Raw genomic sequence first — 23,246 nt, forward strand, 5'->3', positions numbered from 1 at the left:
GATGGTAAATATCATATATTATGTTGGGTGTCCATATTAGAGATAATCACCATGTTTAGAATGAAACCATCATATTTAAAAACATGATATTAATCATATCATATAATAAAATATTATTTGCGGTTACTACTGTAAATATATATTCAATTATTATTGGATTTCCTTCAATACTTTCAAAATCTTTACTTATTAAAATGATTTTGTTTCTGTATTTTAAAATATATTTTTTCATATTAACACATTTTAATGACAGCATATTTATTGAAAAAAAAATTTATACTTTTATTTTTCAAAATAAGCAGAAAATAGTACAAACTTTGCTAAAGTAATTGTTTTGAACAAATATTAACTTATATAAATTTATTTTAGCTGAAGTATTTGTATCAATACCGTGTGCCTTTTACCCCGTGTGTGGGGTAAAAGGCCCCCCTTGCCACCTCATAAATGTATAAGATTTTTAAACAAAATAAATGACTTGTAGGATTTATTTTCACACAAAATCTGTTGCTCCATTAATGTTCAAAACAATGTATATATTTTTTCTGCAATTATACATTTTAGGCGCAGTGAATGGCACCGGTGATCGGTAGATACTGCTTTCTGTGATCGGCCTCAAAAATCCTGATCGGAGCACCCCTAGTTACTAGTGAGAATTGGTCCCTATTAATCCACAATCCATTTCCACATACCACCAGACTCTCATCATGGAGCACATATGCAGAGGAACATAAAGATGGACTGTGGATTAAATATATATAAATGTCAGTGAATGTTAGATTTAGTAGGGTTTTTACTAACCTGAGATTTGTTAAAAAATGTATATCTGTTCACGTATTTTTGCATCCATCTCCTTTACTGTGTTTTACACTTGGTTATAAACATGGCAGATGAGTGGAAAAATCATGTGACTAAAACAGATGGAACATTGTGTGTTGAATAAATCATATATTTAGTACTTATTTTTTGGAGCAATCACCATTGATTTTGTTGCATGGAATATATCCTTTGTGTTTCACATCACACATAACACATAACAACATAACACTGTTTAAATATGGGGGTGAGTCAAATTAATTTTGGTTGAACTAATCCTTTAATTAAAAGTTGTGAGCAGTCAGTCTAGTATAATAGTGTGTTGTCTAATGTGAAGCATTACGTGAACGTTTCTCAAAAGTGGAAAGTATGCACGTGTCAGAATGAATGTTAAAAAGCCTCTCTAATGAAATTCTAACCAACAAACATGTTAGTTCACCTGCATTTGCATAAACAACTTCCAATAAGTTGTCTCACACATGTTTTTATTTGTGATTTATTTCCTCATTCTCATATTCTGAGAAGGAAATAAAACTTTGAGCCACTAATGTCATTTTTGTCTCAGTTCTCTTAAATAACTGGAGACTGTTTTTCCCAGCTGTCCATAGAAGATTTAAATCGGATTAAAACACCCAAACAAAAGCATCTACTCCTAACTCTCTCTCTCTTTCGTTCTCTTTGAGTTTATTTGAAGACATGCAGACCATTTGGCAGGGTTGTTCGTTGGGAAAGGGCAGTTTGTCTGCTTTATGGCTGTGCTGACGTCAATGGCATAACTCAAATAGTTAGCAGGGTGCATGCTCCCAGCTTTCAAAAGCTGCACCACAGCTGAGCCAATGCTAAAACCCGAGACAGACTTCTCTCAGACAACAGTCTCAGCTGACATCTGTTCTTCTCATTGAATACCACTCATCTTAAAATGTATACATTTGCTAATAGAGTCATCAACACTGTTGCCTGGACAAAGCTTGCTCATATATAAAGAAAAGAGGTAGTGCTTTGAGTAGTTAAGATGCTAATTCCTGACTGGGACTTTACACTTTTTGTTTTGAGATTTGAAAGCGTTAGGTCTACAGACTGACAGCAAAAGACATGACTCTTTCTAGCTGACTCCAACACTTGACATATTGACTGACCCATAATATCTCTGCTTTTCCAGCTATGCCCCTTAATCCCTGTGAGTAAAGATAGCAGTGTTTTCGAGCCATAGACCTCTTGCTTCTATTGGTATGATTAGCTCAGCTTCAGCTTGTGGAGACACTAAAGTCATTGAGAAAAAGAGTCAACAAAGAGCACTGAATTCTTTACAATTACAGCAACAAAATGAAAGTGACAGATTGTTAAAGTGACAAAAATGAGAATTCTCATTTTCTGGCAGACTTGAATTCCAGCATCACTGATCACGTATGTTAGGGAGTGTAAAGTCAGTTTTAAAACACTGTTGTACTCACAAACTGACTCTTGCTAACACGGGAATCAGCAGGTCAGTGCTGGTAACAGATGTCGAGGTTCAGCATAACTCCAGATGCCAAATCATTCATCTTAAAGGGATAGTTCACCCAAAAATGAGAATTCTGTCATTAATTGCTCACCCTCATGTTGTTCCAAAACTCGAAGTCCTTCGTTCATCTTCTGAAAACAAATTAAGATATTTTTGATGAAATTCGAGAGCTTTCTGACCCTGCATCGACAGCAATTAATAAGCTTTCCATTGATGTATGGTTTGTTAGGATAGGACACTGAGATTTATACATCATCCGAAAGCAATATCTGGAATCTGAGGGTGCAAAAAAATCAAAATATTGAGAAAATTGCATTTAAAGTTAATTTTTGGCTATCGCTACAAATATACCCGTGCAACTTAAGACTGGTTTTGTGGGCCAGGGTCACAAATAACAACTTTATTCAACAATTTCTTCTCTTCCAGGTCAGTCTCCACTCCCTTTCTCAAGAGTACCACGATGCATGCGTGTGCATTCCTCTGCTTGTAAACAAGGTCGCAGTGCATGTGGGTTCTACGTCGGATATCAGAATAAAGTAATTTTTGTTTTCTTTGTACACAAAACGTATTGGCAACACTTTACTTAAAGCCTTTATGTATAATGCATTATAAAAGTAGTTTTAATGCATTAATTATGCCTTGTAATGCATTATACAATCTCATGAATAATTGTAACCACAGTTAATACATTATAACACTTATCAATTCATTGTTACACTATGCATTTTAAATTTGGTTATAATTATTTACGACAAGATATAATGTAATACAACACACATGAATAATTATAATGCATTATACCCTATAATAACCCTTTTTAATGCATAATACATAAAGGCTTTAAGTAAAGTGTTACGAAAGTATTCTTGTAGCTTACGGTTGAACCACTGATATCACATGGACTATTTTAACGATGTTCTTACTAGTTGCATTGTTGTCTGTGGAGGGTCAGAAAGCTCTCGGATTTAATCAAAAATATCTTAATTTGTGTTCCGAAGCTGAACAAAGGTCTTATGGGTTTGGAATGACATGAGGGTGAGTAATTAATGACAGAATTTTCATTTTTGAGTGAACTATCCCTTTAAGACATGCAATGATCTATAGACGAATGTCCTACAAAGGCCGCCAAAATATAGAAAATCCCTGTTTAATGGTCATTGCCAACCCAATCTCATGAGAAATAGTAAGTTTGAGTGGATCTGGCTGCTGGGAAAGCTGTGGATTCCGAAATGGCTAAGCAAACAGAATCGCTTTTGTCAGGTTATGACAGATAAAAAAAACCACGAGGTGGTGATTTCGTATGAATTTGTAAAAAGTGATTGCACAGAAACATACAAAGCAAAAGTTCACTCCTAAACCTAAATGTCAGTGGGGCAGATTGTACAATGTACATTTGAAATTGTATGAATTCATATGAATTAACCACATATTCGCCAAAACGAAAAATATTTAGCCATGAGAATGTGTTTGTCATTCCATAAAAGAAAAGTGCTGGGTAAGGCGTCCAAATGGAACCAACGATTATCTCTAGCTACACAAACCACAAGAACATTTCATGCAAAATCATATTTGCATACTAGAAAATGATAATATCTGTTCACCAGACATTGCACATTTAAAATATATTTGACTATTTAAATTGTAAATATACAATACATACATATACTGAGAAATTATGTAATTATGCAAATGTCTTGCACTTGGTGAAGAACATTCCTGAAGTTTCTATAAAAGTATAATAGATTTGATTAGACAAAAATTGATAGAGAACGGTGAGTTATGTAATATTCCTTGGAGAGAAAAAGGGTTTGTGCTGCCACTGCAATACATCAGCAAAACAGTTTAGGAGCCCTGTGTCTCAACAGACCCATGTTAGTCCTTCAGTATGAGCATCTGAACAATCCAAGGTGACGTCAATGGTGTAGCGTATGAAACATCTATAATGGCATTTGAAAACACCTGTCTTTAGACTATGGCAAGAGCTTTGGTCTTATCGTTCATACCATAATTATTACATAGTGGAACAATGTGGGGTTCAGAGTGAATCCAGCTGCTTTTAACAACCAAATAAAAAAAAATTATAAATGCCATCTGTCTGGATATCAGATGGGCAAAATGGTGCATCAATACATAATGTAGACGTGCATGACGCACTTTGCGTGTTATAATCCAGCCTCCGATAACTCCAACAATCCCCTTTGTGCAAAAAGACACTCCCCTTGCTGGAGACCAGAGGTGTTTGAAAATATTATTGATGATGCCACGCCGTCTCTAGGGGTCTTGTGTGTATAAACACAGTGCAGGGCAGGGATCTGAAGCCAGTTTGGCACCCAACAGTGGACCAGGGGCTTTGGGAAGAGAGTGTGGCATTCCACACGTTCGCACACAGAATCAACACAAACTCTAGACATCAGTCAGGCAGTGGGGCTGTGATGACATGTACACATTTCACACAAACACACTCGCACATATCAGTTAAGTCAGCTAGTGGTCAAATACTGAAGACAAATGCAGATACGGTCACGTAGACACATAAGCCATGCACACAAAGGCCCAGGAGAAACGTCTCTAGACTCTACAGCTACATTACAAGGCCCTTACTGGGTAAGGATGTGGTGTACTTAAATATCACTGACCCATCATGGTCTTCCAGCCTCAAAGGGTTCCATTCTGTTGACGTTTTCCCACTTTATTGCCAGACCCTGCCTGTTTGGGTGGGCTGTTGCTAGAGCGGTTGCTATGGCAACCGAGCCTGAGGTAGATGATGAATGGAAATTATTTGACCAGAGGTACCATGTTGTTTTCAAAAAAGAGGTTTCTACTACTAAGTTTGTAGTTCCTCTCCTGGAATGAATATGGCCGAGGAGTTTTGGTAGAATCAATGATTTATACTGTTTGGTCCAAAAGTCACATACAGCTTTTCTTTTTTTCTTTTCTTTCCTTTTATTGTATCGTATCGTATCGTATCATATCGTATCATTTGTTTTTTATTTTATTTTATTTAATTTCATTTCATTTTTGCACAAAATAAGTTGATTTGTGACCTATACTTAGTACAAAACTATTCATGTTTTTAGTAATTTCTGTCAAGAAATTTCTTTCTTTCTTTCTTTTTTTTTTTTTTTAAATTCTCAAAATCTTAACATTTTATTTTTAAGATTTAAATTACATTCCAGATTATGTCCAGGGAGTACAGATGTTTATTAATGTGCACTGCCATGCTAAAATAATAATAATAAATAAATAAATAAAAATCTTCAATTTGATCTCAGATGTTTGGACCTCATTGCATGCCAAGCAATACTGCATGCTCCAACTAAACAAATATCATGCACAAACACATAAGTAATGACGCATATTCTAATGGATGGATCCTGCATTTTTTTTTATGGAAATAGGGATGCAATACAACAGAACTAACCAGGTATGTGTGTTTTTGCATATCCGTGCAGAACAAACAGGAAGAGTCTGTCTTACTTCCTGGTCAAAATCATAAAATGTCTTCTTATGGCCTTTCCTGTGGTAAATGAGGAAGCAAGTGGAAATACAAAGCTCATTGTTTGGAGCTTTCCATAATGTTCACCTCTCATAAAGACCTTCTTACACCCTGGGTGCTCTTGTCTTCCATCAAGCTGTGAGCTGAACTTTATTCATGTAGCGCTGGCACATCAATGGAGAAAAAAATAATTAATAATATACCCTCATAAAATGTCTGTTAATATGGAAGGGACATCTGAGCTCATGCCTCCAGCTAACAGAGGAATTAGCCAAAACATGTGTGGCCGCTCGGTTTCCAAAGTCCCATTTGAATTCACAATATTTCCACTCATGCGCAAGCTGAACCTGCGGTTTTACACGTGAGGCATAACCTCTCGTGCCATTCTGAAGCATGACCACAACAGCCGTGACAATGACACTGACGCAGGATGGCGCTCCCTTGGGTGGACCACTATAAAGACCACCATTGTGATATCCAGTGAAAACAACCTCCAAAAACAGCCCTGTCAGATAATACCAGATGGGGAGTTTGAGTGTTTTGTTGAAGCTAAAGCCGTTAACGCTAAAATCATTAGCCAACAAAACCCCTGCTGAGGAAATAACTTCAAAGGGAATGCTAGCCACAACATTTTGATCTGAGATCACATTTCACCCTGTCAATCCTAATCTAAACCATTAAGCCCAAACAAGCAAGCCATTCCTCAAGCTCTGACGCAAAATCAGATTTAGATGAGCCACACTCTGTTCTTTTCCACTTTATTATAAAAACGCAGAAAATGAAGCTGATTCAGTTTCAGCATGAATAGGTTGCTTGCGATTGACGTAAGCATCACGGATCAAAGCATGAGTTGTGGGTTAAGCTTGGACGTGTGGCACGTGAACAACCTGCACACATATTCAATACTTGAATGAGCACGGAGGCAAAAACTTCAAGAGTTTTCCTGGAAAGTGTTCCCAGGGCACTTCTCCCTCAATACATCTGAAGTCTGTTCACACTGACAGCAACCTGGAGTGAGAAAAATTACCAGAAACCAACCCTTTTTATGAGAGTTGCAAAACAAATTTTTTTTAAAAAACATGAATAAATAACTAGGTAAATGAGCATGTCATCAAGCATCAGCTAGATGGAGAAAAGATTGTTACTGTGAGAAATACTTTACTGTTCTATAGTGTATTCTGTATTGTGAATGAGATTTATTTTCACAATGATAATCGTTCATCTTGTTATTCATTTAGACGCACACACACACACACACACACACACACACACACACACACACACAAATAAAAAAAATAAAATAATGGGTAACACTTTATAATAACTTTCATTAATAAATCATTAACAAACATTATATAATGCTTAATGGATCATTAGTTAATACATATTCAAAGAGTTAGAAACATGAGATAATGTGCTTGTTAATGTTTGCTAATAAACTTGTTAAACATTAGATTATGTTCAAACAAATCACTATTTAATGTAAGTTAAAATACAAATGTCATTAAACTTTCAATTCCATATGAACAAGCACTTATTGCACTTTTTATTAATGCACAACACCTTTGCTGATTTTGAGGTGTGATACGGGTAAGGTTAGGGACAGGTTTGGTGGTTTGGGTAGGTTTAAGGGTTGGTTAAAAGGTCAACAGTGTACAGTACAGGGGTCAGTTTGATTATTATAAGGGAACATGGTTCAATCTGTTTATATTATATTGTTTTGATAGCAAAAAAATGTATTTAATTTTAAATTATGTGGTGTATTAATAAAATATGAACCTCTGTAGGCAAGTACGTTTATAGGCACCTGTATAGTGCGCATGCTATACAAGTTCACTGTGTGCTTCCACACCCTGAATTATGCTCTTTAACAAGTAAAAGTTTTATCAGAAAGTCCTTGAGCACCAAGAGCAAGGAAGATGGGAATAAGGAACCTAATACATTCCCTTAGTTTGTGAAACAATGATACTAACAAAGTGCCACGAACCCTTCTGCTGGTTCTGCCTGAGGTGATACAACCATCATACATGTTGATGTTTTCTGTATAGAAATACGTACGTGCGGAGATGTCAGTCGTGATTTAATCTCATAGAGTAAACTATAGTCAAACAACCACTGCTATTGTATGCTTTTCTGAAACTCGCACAGGTCATAAGATAAACTCCAGGACTAATCTGCTGAGCGATCAGTTCTCCAGATCCAAATCTCCTCCTTATCTTGTCAACCCCAGATTAGCCGCTGCAGTCGTTAACATGTCTGCTCTCCTCGGCACGGTCTTACCTGTGCCTTTCCTGAGCTCACAAAACACTGAAAACATTGCCAGAGACAGAGAGTACCGGAAATTCTGGCCATCACAACAAATTCCTCATACACCACAAATCATGGATAAATGAACCCTACAAACACATACAAACCAATGTGCAAAAACCCATTCTGTGGAAACAAAAAGGAATGCACAATATTAATTTTCAACTCTCAGCTCATTGTACTGTATATACAGTGTAACAAACCACAAGGCACCTGATCCAGCATTCATTATGAGCGCGCGTGTGTCCACAACAGTGTGTGTTGAAAGAGAAGACAATGGTATTTGTCAGTCTACATCCTATTTTCCCCATTTGGTCATTAAGCCACAGACAAGTTCACCTCACGACCTGTGTGTGCAAGGAATTAACACTCGCACACTGAAAAACACCTCCTGGGTTCCAGAGGATTCCAGCGGTATGGGAAAAACAGGAAAAATCTGCATTCTCCTTCCTGCCCAATGACCCTGTTTGTATGACACACAGGAGGCAGTTTAGGTGCAGGCAGTATGTCAGTGGATCCATCTCATTGTCTCGGTTATGGTTACATCACTACAGTTCTGCATGCATTGGGGGGTTACATTGTGAATGGAGATTACTGTCATTGTTTTCTTTTAGATTAGTCCCTCTATCTGCATTTAAAAAACATAAATAAATAAAAACAGCCTTGTCATTGGAAAAACATAGATATTTCTCTGTTCCAATATGTAGTGAAATGCCTCGCTACACTCTAACTGGCGATTCACAAAAAAACTTTGTGTTTAAAAGGGCAGTGGAGTTCCTGTAAGTTTTTTTTTTTTAGTTGAATTTCTTTTAAAATAAATGCCACGTTTTTACAATGGGGTGTCATGTACGAGATGAGAGATAAGATGCGAGGTGTGAGCGCTAACACGTCTATCTTCCGCATGTTTACATAGAAGCAGGGCAGAGAAATGATAAAACACACTAAGTGTGAACAGCCTCTAACAGTAATAGCGATTTGGAACTTTCTACACAGGAAGCAACTTTGAGCCACAAAAGCCAGACTTGCTATTAATTTCAATGGGGTTTGACATTAGCATGATGCTACGCTAAAGGCCCGTTCACACCAAGGACGATAAATATAACAATAACTATAAACTATTGCTAATCGTTTTAATTCTATGAGAATAGGGAAGTCCACACCAAAGCGACCAAAGAACGTCATTGTTGGAATCACTTTCAGAGCAATTTTTGTCAGCTGATGAACAATAAAAACATTCACAGCACTTGTGCACAAGTGCTTGCTATTTTTGTTCACTACTTTTTGGTACTGAATCAAGTTTTTTTATGTTGCTTATTGCAATGCATTTTAAGATTGCCTTAACTGTTAAAATGACATGTTATGCAGCCTTTGAATTTGGCTAAAAAAGGTGTTTCTGGAGGAAACATTGTTTAGAACAACCTTCACACTGCAAGCACTTTTGATTCCTTAAACTATTGCCTCTGTAGGCAGCGCACTAGATTTTGGAAAAGAGAAAGTGTCTATGCTTTAGCAGTGGCAGGGTTTTTTTCTAAATAGAGATAAAGGGACTAATCTGAAAAGAAAACAATGACAGCAGTCTTTTTTTCTTATCATGCATCACAAAAATGTGATTGAAAGTAGATTAGGCCTAGAATAATGTACAGTACATTAACACACAGGCACTTATAATTCTATTGAATACTGTTGTAATATATCTTACATACAGCAGCATACTATATCATTTATCTGATACATAAAAGCTTTAAGAAGCCATGCAAAACCTGTACAAAAACATGTACCATTTATGCTGTAAACAAATGCATGAACATAACGAAACGAAACTAACAGCTTAAGAGGTGAGTAAGTATGACTTTTCACTCAACTGGCTGCATAACAGCAGGCACTTATCAGAGACCGATCAAGCCTGAAGAGCATCAGGAAGTGAATCTCAGACCACCTGGTCTAAGAGGAAGTCAACAAAGCCGCATGCAAGCTGACTGACGTCAATCACAACCCACCGCACCTGACAGGAACTCCTACTGACTGCATTTCTCATGCTCTTTGCAGTATAATGCCACTCACCACTTTTCTTCCACATTACGCATTGAAGACCCGGTTCCTTTTGCCGTAGGCCGGACTTAATGCTGTTTGGCCTGATTATTGATGTTACAAGTGCGTTTTACTGAAACTACTCAGTGTTACATGGAGCTGAACTCCTGTGCCCTTTACACTTTTTCCTCCTGAAACAAGAACATAAACGATACACACACAGACAATATATTATATCCTTTCTCTTCTACTCTATTTGATTTTTCAATCTTTCCTAGAAACATATTGATTGTGAATGCAGCATCCTAATTACAACCACCAAACCAGACTGTACAGGTCAAACACCAGCAATCTATAGTCTTTGTACAAACAGTTCAACTTTTCCATATGCTTTCAAGCATATATATATTTTTTATGAAATTTTCCCCCAGAGTGCTTTCTGAAGTTCCTAAGCATGTTTTATTTAGGGGGCCTTTGTTATTTTTTATTTATACAGATAGTAGAGAGAAGGAAAGGAATTGTTTGAGGAGAGAAAATGTGAACAGGACGCGAGCCAAATTCGAATCTGTCTCCTTCAAGTGAGTGCCAAGGCTCAACGTGCCCGTTACAAATTAGCTCATATTTTCTCTACCACTTAACACTTTTTTTTTTTACACTGCAAAAATTATTTCTATTATTTCTTTATTTTTTTTATTTTTTTCACAGTACAATGATATAATTTAAACAAGAAAAAACGTCAACGGAATAAGAAAAATGACTTAATTCAAAAACTTAATTCAAAGGCAACATAAGTTTTGTTTCTTACCCTACAGGCAGATATTTGTTATTGTTTTAAGCATAAAGTCACTTAATATTTCAGAAAACAAGACATTATGTCTAATGTCATTTTGCTTCTGAAGTACAGTAAATGCATCTTGATTTAAGAATGTTTTGTCTAAGCTAATTTTTCTGTCTTAGCTTTTGAGTTATGATCTGATACATAAGATTGTGTTACAAGAATACAGTAAATTACATAATCTTTTAGCTTCTCATTAAACAAAACCTGCTGAAGATTGCATTTTTATGTAGCCTCTTTCTTCTATTCCTCCTCTAAATGTGAACAATCTCTCTCATATTATCCTTCAGAAATGACCTCACTCCGCCAAGGTTTTCTTGACATTTCTAAGAAAACAGTCTGGGCTGTATAATAGAAGCTCCAGTGAATGGCCTTGTTCTGTTTAGTTAGCATAGATTACAGTTCTTCTGAAATCTCTGTCTGGCGTGTTCTCTGATATCACACTGGGAGCCATCCTCAAGGACAGAGAGTGAACTATGAGGAATTTTCCCACCCGTTATACTAAGCCTTCTGCTGAGGCAGGCCTGTTTGTCCGTTGTGTTATTGTATTTGGCAGGTGTGCATGCATGTGAGAGACCAACACGTAGCAGCCATGGCCTTTTCCTATAGTCTAACACGTTCTGTGCGACTAGACAAAACAGCCACTAATATGGGCACCGTGCTTGAATGTGTGTGCACGTGAGTCTACTAAACATTTCAACACTGCCAGGCCAATCAGCAGAAGCTGCGGTGGAGATGAGTGATGATGAGGGATACAAGAGGGCAACGGCGTGGGCAGTCACGTAGCATGACAAGAGGTCTCTCTCTATCATTAAAAATATAATTAAACACAGCACAACAAAACATGTGTTTACAGGCACACACACACACACTTTCAGTCTTTAAGATGGAGTTATTTTAAAAGCATGGGAAATGCCTTTAATCCAAAGAGTAAACACTAAACATCTAGGAATTGACGTTTAGGATAAAACATTTAATAGGAAGTCTTAGGAATTACAATCAACAGTCAGTATTTGAAATTCTGCACTCGCTTCATACTTCAAGGAATAGTTCACCAAAAAATGTAATTTAGCATTCAATCACTGTGTAAGCGTGTATAAAAATTCTATACTATCTACTTGTTTTTGTGTGTGTGTGTGTGTGTGTGTGTGTGTGTGTATAATATATATATATATATATATACACACAGTATATACACCTTGCTACGTGTACTGCATTAGGCTAACCGAGACTTGTCATTTGCACTTATATATTGTTGCTCTTTTTTTGACTGCTTTTATTGTCCTCATTTGTAAGTCGCTTTGGATAAAAGCGTCTGCTAAATGACTAAATGTAAATGTAAAAACATCTGTGTAGCTAATAAAACATCACAATAATTAATTGACTTCTTGTGAAGCAAAAAGCTGCATGTTCACAAGAAACAAATCCATCATTAAGGTGTTTAACTTTAAACTTTTTTTCCAGTCCATAATCCACAATAACACTTCCTTCAGTAAAATGTCCATTCCAACTTGTCCTCTCACATCAAAATTCAGAGACATATTTGTTTAGAAATGTTTTGGATGGTTTCTGCTTGTAAACAGTGCTTGATCTGTGCATATTTCTCTCCTGATTCAGATAATACAACTTTTCTCACAGGAAAAAGCAATATTAGGCATAAAGGACTAGTATTTTAGATCACAGCAACAGTTTGAAGTACTGTTTGAAGAACTGAAGTTACTTGATGGACCGGAATCATGTGGCTTATTTGTGGATTACATTATAAGCTGTTTGAACTCTCATTCTGACGGCACCCATTCACTGCAGAGGATCCATTGGTAAGCAAGTGATGTAATGCTAAATTTCTCCAAATCTGTTCCAATAAAGAAACAAACTCATCTACATCTTGGATGGCCTGAGGGTACAAGTACTAATACTATAAATCTATAATATAATTTGCAAGTTAAAAATTCTGAAAAATACAAGGATTTTCACTAGTGCTCTACAATCTTTGGACCTCATTTTTAATACTTTTTTGCAGTTATAGGTCTTACCAGGTAGGCACACTCTGGTGATGGGGGGCTGGTTGGACACAGGGGACCTCCTGCAAGAGGAAATGTTGAAGAATTACTGAAAATGTGGTCGAATAAATACAAACAAACAATTATGACACAAGCAGAAAACCCCTACAATTCAAACACTTCTGTGTGTCATTCCTTTGCGCCATCTCTAACTGAAACAGGATGCATAATGCCAAAGCAAAGAGCATATTTCCACATTAAAGAAGAACGAAAGAAGCTCTATTCAAGCCTGTGCATTTTGCAATATATTTCTTTCTTAAGTGAATCATGGATTTGATGTGACACTCCTCTTTAATACAGACGTATTATTATGATATCACAGGGTGTGTCCTCTTTTCCTTACATCCGTAGAATTTCCCTGCAAGCTCATCTGAACAGGGTTGCCCTTGGACAGACTAGCTAAGAGCCCAACAAAAGCCTCTAACAGTGCGGTATAATGGCCCTGACGTAGATCCATGGTTATTTGGAAGGGCGAAATAGTTCTTCCATGAATAACACCAAGTAAACACCTTTTCCCCCATTTACCCTCATCGCTCAGGTGGAAAAATGGAATTTAAGGGCATGTGGAAATCTTCTCCATACGCAAGTGATTTTTGGCGGGGATTTGAAATCTTGAAAACTGGTGACATGTTAAGTGGAAAATGGCTCTATTGAAATGTCAGTGTGCATGGGTGGCCGAGTCCGCAAAACAAATGATTGGAAAGACTGCCCTCTTGTGGTTGGTCTTACAAACAACAGAGTGGACTGTAAAAAATAAAATAATTAAAATGTCTCTCTCTATATATATATATATATATACTGTATATATATTTTTAAAATTAATAATAATAACTATAACTATTTTTAATCAATTAAGAACACTAATATTACTACATTTTATGAAGCTTATTTTTTTTTAATAATTGACATTTTATAAAGCTTAAAAACAAGAGATGTGAAGCACATATTAATAATTTCATACAATAAAAGTGTGCTATTTGAGCTTTTAAGGCTAAAATGGCATTTTAGCAACATTAAGAATACTGTTTCAAGCTTGTATTTGGTCTGCGCTGCTGAAATCATCCCTGTTGGTGGAGTTTGGTCTATGTAAACAGTATTTTGTGGATAGTTATATCATATTCCTCTCTGGTTTCATAACAGATAGCATGTGAAAGTGACAAGGTTTAGTAGCTTTGTATTGTCAAAGGTGATAAAAGATTGGATTTAACTTTCCACAGGTTAAGCGATTTTATTCTTCAGGCTGGTAAGAGATTCTATCACGCAAGTCTCATGTAAACACGTATACAATTTTGTGGTGTAATTTGTAATACATATTAAAAATTTTTATTTGTATTCCAATACAACAACATGCCCCACAGACAAGTCCATTACTGCATGCACATTTTATTTTTTTTTTTACTATGGGGAAAGTCAAAAATATCGCAAACATTTCTGTAATCAACAGAATTATTATTTTTTGGAACACAGAAACAATCCTTTAAAAATCTGCTATTTTTTTAGAGACAAAAAGTTCGAATTTAGTTTACTTGAATTGTCTATTTAAGTTTAGATGAAGATACAGCTTCTGTTTACAATAATACTCACTTGTTAGATGTGCACTGAACGTTGGTCAAGACAGTAAAGTTGTTTCTGACACTTCGAAGGCTTGCTAGAACCTAGAGACAAAAACTGTGAGGTAAAACCAAGCACACGTCTATTTGAAATGTTATCCTTAAAGAAACATGACACTGATGTGTTTACCTGAGCAAAAGGTGTGACTATCAAGTCATCCCCATGCCTGTAATCAAGTGAGAATACATTAACATCTTAAGTGATTGGCACTCAAACAAAGCATACACTATAATTTAAAGTCAACATGAAAACAAAATTGATCCTATTTACTTTTTTAATAGATGTTCTTGGTCTTATTGTGAATGATTCAATGGCGAATGTTATTCCAGAAAAGAAAACCGGCTCTTTTTCTGAAATGACTTTGACATCACTTACGCCATGCAGACTACTGGAAATGTAACCAATAACCAAATAGCTATTGATTGTTTTAGCAAACTCCTATTCGGTCTGGCTACATTCCCGTCCTGCATTTTTTTCATGGTAAACATCTAGTTTTTAGTCAGTAATACTACCTCACTCATTAGACTCATTGTCAGATGAGGTTCCTTTCCGTTTCAGGACCCTAAATGCCACCAAAAAATGGGTTACCAAGAACAATCCAGCACACTCCTCAGATATTTGGCATCTAAGACTTTGGAAAATGCGTTCTTATATAATTCCAGGCAGTTACTTCCAGAAGGCTTGGGAAATAAGGCCTTGATTGAGATACGTTCTGGCATGCAAATGTCACTGCCGTGAGCAGCAGCGCATAAATCAACTCTACTAATCAGCCCCGCCTCCACCTTTACCCCGCAGAAATGTTTGGAAACAGAAATACTAGCGTTGATGAAAAAAAGAGGCATATTAAACAACTTCAAAGTCCTCAGATTACCAGATGTTGGATGGTTTAGTTGTGGTGACAAATAAATTAAAGTGCTTTTCTAGTAACTCGGCTCATTAGCGAAGATGATTCAGTAATTACTGTTTGTAAAAGTACAAAAGAAAAGTAAAGTAAAGTAACTGAACTTACTACAATATATCCATCCTTAACAGATGCAATGTGCAGGAAAAACCCACAAAATGCCACATTTTTCCCTTAAAAAACTTAAACCAACCTAGGAATGTTTGCTGGTCATAGCTGATATAAGACAAGACCAGCAAACCAGTTCAGGCTGGTTTTAAATGTTGTTTTCAACAGGTTTAATAAGTAGCTCTTACCACATTTAAAACAACTTTACTCACAGTTCTGAGGCGATAGAAGAATTTCGAGACATCGACTTTGGTGAGAGGTCATAGTCGCTGTCTGAGCGGTAGAGGAAGGACTCTCGCCGCTGGTTGTGGCCGGGAAAGTTTGTGTGCAGAACCAGGCCAGAACCTGGTGAGGCCTGGGGGTCCAAAGGACTACAGCTTGCAGATGGGCCATTTTCCACATCGAAACTGCAATGGCACAAAAACAGTACATTAAAATTAAGGTAAGAACACATACACCTCTTTAATGGTCTTGGAATGCTGTCATTCATACACAATATTATTTCTGTCACTTAATACACTTTTCTCTTACTGAAGATTAAGACTGTTAGATCGAAACCAAAAACAAGTCAATACTGATCCACCTTGGCCATCCTCAAGATTCAAAGTTATACATAGCTTAATGAAAATTTCAGGAGAAATACATAAGCTGTCCTCTGGGACCGGAGAGCTCTGGAAAGTCTCAAAGATTCCCAGCACTTGGGGCGGAAGCATGTCTCATCTTTCCAAACCATAAGGAAACATAGTGGAGATGGTCTCAGCCCACATCAAAAAGAAGAGAAGCAAGGGGAAACACATTACGTTCAAGTCAAATAAACAGTTTTAAAAGACGCTTGTGTTCGGTTCAGGTGTGCTTGTGATTTCAGAGCTAACAGGGAGGAAGTAGCGATGGTCTTTACGCTCAGAGCGCCAGAGGTTTGTGACCTTTCACTGTTGCTCCAAACACTGGAGAGTCTCAAAGTAAAAAAAAAAAAATAGGGAATAGGAGAACCATTCAAAACCAGTTCCTTGTTTTGCTGCCGTTGACCAATGGAAATTTACTACAACATACAAACCACACATACATGCATGAATATGAATATTTTTCCAATGATAATGAGAGTTATTGAGATGTCGCGGAGTGGCCTGATCCACGCGGAGGTCAACCAACAGCTAACACTGAATCAACATCCTCCTATTGTGCCCCTTTTTCCTGTTAGCCTGCCATTCACAACAACCATCAATAGCATTTGTGTGTTTTCACACTGCACTTAACCCCAGGTTAAGTCTTTTTAAACCCAGCAAAGCAACATTTCACACTTGCATCTTTAAAAATGGGTAAGCACATTTCTTGCAGCCATGGTCTGGGAAAATGTATTCAGGACAAGCTAGATTGTACAGTACAAGTGCTGTGCAAGAGCGACACAAGTCGTTATATAAACAGTTTGTGTGCTGTGTTTAATCAGTCTATGATACTGACACCTCAAATATGTAAATAAGAATATTAACCCAAGATTTGATACAAAAGAGATCTGAATTTATGGATAATTGTTGGGAAATAACATAATTAAGTAACAACCTGTACAGCTGTTTTATACTCTAGGTACATAATTCCAACAAAAATACGTTCAGAAGTTCAGATTGTCCTCCTTGAACAATAAATCGACAAAGCCTCTAGACTCTAGACATCTCTGTGAAATTTCATCTTCAAAACTCAATTATAAATGCATCAGTTTACTCGGTCTTACTGAAGTGTTTATGCATTCTGCCTCTGTCTTGTAACTACAATCAATTCATCCCTCATTTTGTTGCAAATGTTCCTATCTTGTGTATCTTTTGTCTCTGTATTTCTGCTTGCAGTGTAGCTTGTTCCATTTCGATATTTGTTCTTCTGGTATCAGTTGCAGTTGTTTCGTGTCATGCATTATGAAGCATGCTATTTAAATAATTATTTTTAATAATGCTGTTAATGTTACACAAACGTACAATACAACTGAAAGCAACAAAGCTAAATATTTGATAAATGAGATCATCAGTCAGATATGAGGAGTGAGACACTGCACTACGAATAAGGAAAACCAGAAAAAAAATGTTCTGATGTGGCCGCAACGCTCGTTTGACTGCATGCACAAGCAACACATAAGTAAAAACTGCTGTTGTGGCTCTATACAGAAAATAAAGAGATTTTTGGGCTACTACATTGATTACTTTCTATAATAACACCCATAATTATAAAATAGTTATAACAAAACTTAATTCCATAATGCTTATGCTACACTGCTTAAGTATGAACATCCAGGAAGGGTGTGACAAACCAGTAAACAACACTGCTTATAAATGCCATGTGAAACGGGTCTAAATTTTGGTGATTTCTCTTCAATATACATTCAGCCTGCTTGATCATGTTTTCCACTATATAGGCTTTATAATATAAAGCCAAAACCGCCGTTGCCTCAACATCAAATGCTGAACAAAAGAATCGAATCAGATGACGCAAAGCCAGACAAGCCACTTGCACGGAAACTGACTGACTGGCAGTTGTGTTTTTTTTCACTGTGAACATGATTCTCAGAGTGGCACTTCTTTATTATAGTAAATGGAAATTCTTTGTAACAAACTTTCAATGTTAGTCTGACAGACAACTTCATGAAGTAGCTGTCGTGTCCAAAGCAGAATACACTCTGGGTCATTTGAGCTCCCTGGAGAGGTCAAGACTGGAAAAAACTACCAGGAAACGATACCTCTGACCTCAGCTGTAACCAGTATCTCTGATTCCCATGACATTATAATGACAGAGTTCATGTAAAGGGTGATAGTAGTTTTACATTGGGAGGAAAAGTTAAGTACAAGTTAAGTACAACACGTAAAGTGGCCAAGTTGACGTCTCACAACTTAAAGGCCGCATGTTGAAATGATATATATATTGAAACAGGAAGTTTAGGCATTTTCAAAAATTGTTTTTTAAATAGCCCAACAAACTTTACTTACATCACAACTATCAACCATGATTTGCTCATTCTAGAGATTGGACAAGAATCTATAGTGCAGGATGAGTTATAAATATATTTGATTTGTTTCCAAAAAGATATCTACTAAATGTTAATTATGTAAAGGTTTAGGAGTACACAAGCATATAGACCGTCTCAAAGAACAATCAAAAAGGTCACAAAATACTCTGAAGCTCCTTCACTATCGCTCAATAACAGTGTTATTTTAGTATTATTTGATATATTACTATTATTATATACTTTTATTTTATAGTTGCAATTTGTAATTTAATTTCAATTTCAGTTTGAGTTATTTTGTTATGCACTTTCGTTAGTTTAAGTTTTTTTCCCCTTTAATTTATTTTTATTTCAGTTTTAGTATTAGTAAATGTAGTACTTCAACTTTTATTTTTTTCAGTTATTTGCCCAGAAAACATTTTTAATTTTAGTATAATTTAGAGAGTTTATTAAATATAAATATTTATGTTTTATTTTATTTCAGCTTTATTTCAATTACTGAAAAATAATATTTTAACAACACTGCTCAAGGCTATCATAAACATTTCAAGCTCAATAATACTTGACATCAGTTGACCATTTTCATCAAAGAGCCCCTTGTCGTTTTAAAGTTAAGTTCTGATATTTTTCCATGATTGCCTCACTTGTTTTGATTTGTAATAAATGCGCAGAGACGGAATATCACATGGTTTTAAGCTAATGAACATGTTTTTCAGCGATTAAATAGAATTGTTTGGTGTTTATATTCTCACCATGATACAAAAAGGAGAGGATGTTGTTTCCAGTAAGTATCTAATTATCCTGTGACTGCTGTTGAGTCACTGTCTAGTAACACATACACAACACAACAATAGTTTATGTAGAGCAGCTCCAAAAGACATCCTCTACTTGTCTGCTTTGCTTAAATCGCCACCACTCTAACAATGGTCCGTCTTCACACAAAGAGACATTATAATGGGTTTCAAATCATAAAGGTCTCTGTGTCTCACATACATTTTCAGTTCCTCTGCCTGTTAGTGGAACTGCTTGACAAAATTACAAAATGGACTTCACTGTAACATATGAGCAATTAAATTACTACATTATCAGGCATCATAGATCTTATGTAATGCTTGATTTGATCACATGTTTGTGGGGAAGAAGGGGACTTCTAAGGCAAGTTACACTGGATTCTACTCTGGCATCAGAAACTCAGATTCAAAAGAGGGAAGTTCATATGAGTCGGTCCGTGAGAATATTCAAGGCTGTGGACCCTGCTTTAAATGTCATTCTATCAGACTAAAAAATGCTGAATGCTTGCTGATTTTCTATGACATATTTCATAATAAACAGATGCCCAACTCTGGGGATCATTTAAGATGACGTGGTTGCTTTGAAGAAATCAGTTGGTATGCAAGAGAATGTTTATTTGTGCCAACTTTAGTAGACTAATCGCAGGAGAAACACCCCCTGGAGTAATCGCTGGAGCCTTGTTTAACTCCCTGGTCCTAATGTCAACTTTATATTTGCTTTTTTTCTAACCTGTACAGTATGTTCAGATCACTACCACAGACATATATGACACATTAAATACACTGTTTGTCATCAACGTTTGTCAGTTTTTTTTTTTATTAAACTAAAAACTATTTAATATGACTTAATCAAGTTTAAATCAAAGTAATTTTTAAATGTCAGATCATCATCATTTATACAAAAAAATTGTAAGTTAACATGTTTTGTATATTATGCATGTGTGTGTATATTTTAAGTGTTCAGTTCAAAATCTTTGTACAGCACTGTTCAAAAGTTTGGGGTTGGTAAGAAAGAAGTTTCTTATGCATTTACTTGATGAAAAATACAGTATTAATAATTGTGAAATATTATCACAGTTTTAAAGAACTGCTTCATTATGCATGTGTGTGTATATTTTAAGTGTTCAGTTCAAAATCTTTGTACAGCACTGTTCAAAAGTTTGGGGTTGGTAAGAAAGAGTTTCTTATGCATTTACTTGATGAAAAATACAGTATTAATAATTGTGAAATATTATCACAGTTTTAAAGAACTGCTTTTATATTTTAATATATTTTTAATATATTTTAATATTAATATTTTAATGTAAAATATTAATATTTTATATTTTAATGTATTTTCCTGTGATGGCAAAGCTGAATTTTCAGCAGCTATTTCTTCAGGCTTCAGAGTCACATGATCTTTCAGAAATCATTCTTATATGCTAATTTGGTGCTCAAGAATATTTATTGTTATTATCAATGTCGAAAATAGTTGTTCTGCTTTCTTTCAAGATTCTTTAATGAACTGAAAGTTTTAAAAGAACAGCATGATTTTTTTTTTTTTTTTGTAACTTTATAAATGTCTTTGTCACTTTTGGCCAATTTAATGAGTCCTTGCTGAAAAAAAATATTCTTTTAAAAATAAACAGTAGTGTATATTATGTATATTTTGTATTGTAAACTGCATGCATATTTGTACACTGTTTAACATCCTGCTAACTGTATATGACTGCATAGAGTCAGGAGAACATTATTCTCATTCATTACACTTATGCACATGGTGGAGTGACAAAAGTGATTTGATAAATAAAATCCAACAACATTTTACTTCAAAGGTTGCATTTCAATGTCACCAATTTAACACAATCCAATCCAATCCAATGCTGTCTAGGCAACATACCGTGTAGGTAAAAGTACCTCACAGAGCTCAGTTTCAAGCCACACATTTCTGCCTATTAGCACAAATCCAAACAACGTGGAGATTATCTTTGTTGGCATTTGGAGTCATAGGAGACATTTACACACCCTGCCCGGACGTCAGAGCACGCTGTGTGTAAACACAGATGTACACAAACTCATTCATTCATGTGTTTGACAATTAGAGTGTATATAAACATGCATTACACATTGACACAAAGATATATTCATAACTAAAGAAACAGTGCACTCATACACATGGAAAAACAGAAACATGCAACAAATAGCAGAATTGATTAAAAGTTTGAACCCTGAACGTTTGCATACATACATAATTGAATGAATGAATGAATGAATGGGCCAGGGAATGACTGAATCAAGTTTAGCAGCATCATATGACCCCTTTAAAAAACTGTCATAGTATATTATAATAATGGTATAATATCATAATAGTATCTCAATTATACTAAATAAAATAAAATAAAATAAAAACATTGAATTCTATTCAAAACCCATTTCCAAACATCTCATGAGAGGGTACTTAAAACCAATCTTCCATCCAATTAGGGCAAACTGTTCCGGAAGCTTATTTCAGTTCGCAATTGAGCTAAAGCTGTGTGGTAATGTTTACCCAAAAAAAGTAAAGCAAGAACAGGTCTCAGGTGTGAAATTACAGTAGAGGTGAAGGTATCAACTGATATCACAAGCACACAGAGCGCGTATAACATGCAATCCAGTGCATACACACAATAGCCTGATGGGAAATGTACAACAGCTGTGAACAATTTGACACTTATAAAAACACAGAGCTCCGTTTACTTACAAACACATTCACAAACTGCTTGAGTAACAAAAATTCATCACAATGAACTCAAAAATAAGCCCAGAAAAAGGGGGGAGAATAAGAAAAAGTACAGAAAGACGAAGATGACATCTGATCACTGTGTGACAAGGGTCCTGAAGAAAGGGACAGAAATTCATGACGTAGACAGACAGAGAGATGGACAAGTAGTGGCCAATATTTAAAGTAGCACTTTGGATGCGTAGCTGCAGTAATTGCATACATAATCCAGCAGAAAAAAAAGAGGGAGGAAGAGAGAGTGTGTGAAAGCATGTGAACCAGATAGAGTCTGAGACGTAACAAAGTCAGAAGAAGAGGAGTTTAGTTCTTACCTTAAGGTGGAGGTGTGCAGCCTCTTCACCACCTCCTCACTGAAGTCAAAATGAACCCTGCCTCTGTGGCAGGACGACCTGCGGAGCATGGCCCTGGAACACACCACTGTGCTGTTCAGCGCGCTCTAGCAGCGTCTCCCCTGCATGACTCCCCTAACACTTTTAGTGCCCTCCCACAAAGCTCAACTTCACCGCACAGCCACTTCCTTTTGAAGTCCAGCTGCGCTAGCACTCAACTCAGCTCTGAGAGAGTAGACGGCCGCACATGAAACCTGGGGCGGAGCTTTTCAACGAGGAGTCAGAATGTCTCATTCCTAAATGTCTGCTGCAGACACAAACAAAATACATGCAGTTTGATTTAATGAAGGACATTCGACATTTCAGAAGGGTTATTAATATGTTTTATCGCTTTCTGAATGCCACAAATCGTGGTTGGAATACTTCTGAAGAAGTGTAAAAGGGGTTTGGGCTTTTTGCGACTTCTGAAATGAAACACTGTCTATATCAGTGACAAACTTGTGGTAAGACTTATGAGCTATAATGATGAGGAACTTACAACAAACACATCCAAAACTACGAGTGTTACTACACTGCAATTTGTATGCATTGACCTAATTAAATTACTAATAATTATTGCTAATGCATAAACTACAGAGAAACAGACATTACGTAAAAAAACTGATATATTGACACACACACACACACACACACACACACACACACACACACACACACACACACAC

General features: G+C 36.2%; 1 protein-coding gene across 4 annotated transcripts in view; it reads right to left on the bottom strand.

Moving 5' to 3' along the window:
* The window catches only part of LOC107659050 (cAMP-specific 3',5'-cyclic phosphodiesterase 4B-like), a 187,946-nt gene that overhangs the window by 36,194 nt on the left and 128,506 nt on the right, over positions 1-23,246 (bottom strand). For 3 of the 4 annotated variants that reach the window (XM_016447850.1, XM_016447847.1, XM_016447848.1), the window contains 4 exons: positions 15,873-16,067; positions 14,781-14,817; positions 14,625-14,695; positions 13,014-13,063 (listed from right to left, as the gene is read on the bottom strand). In XM_016447850.1, the coding sequence (XP_016303336.1) occupies positions 13,014-13,063; positions 14,625-14,695; positions 14,781-14,817; positions 15,873-16,067 (353 nt within the window). Of the gene's footprint in view, positions 1-13,013; positions 13,064-14,624; positions 14,696-14,780; positions 14,818-15,872; positions 16,068-22,503; positions 22,646-23,246 lie in introns of those variants that run through there. The other variant, XM_016447849.1, reaches the window with a different exon arrangement.

Source organism: Sinocyclocheilus anshuiensis, unplaced genomic scaffold (assembly GCF_001515605.1).
Source record: "Sinocyclocheilus anshuiensis isolate Anshui unplaced genomic scaffold, SAMN03320099.WGS_v1.1 scaffold311, whole genome shotgun sequence".
NCBI classification, from domain to species: domain Eukaryota; kingdom Metazoa; phylum Chordata; class Actinopteri; order Cypriniformes; family Cyprinidae; genus Sinocyclocheilus; species Sinocyclocheilus anshuiensis.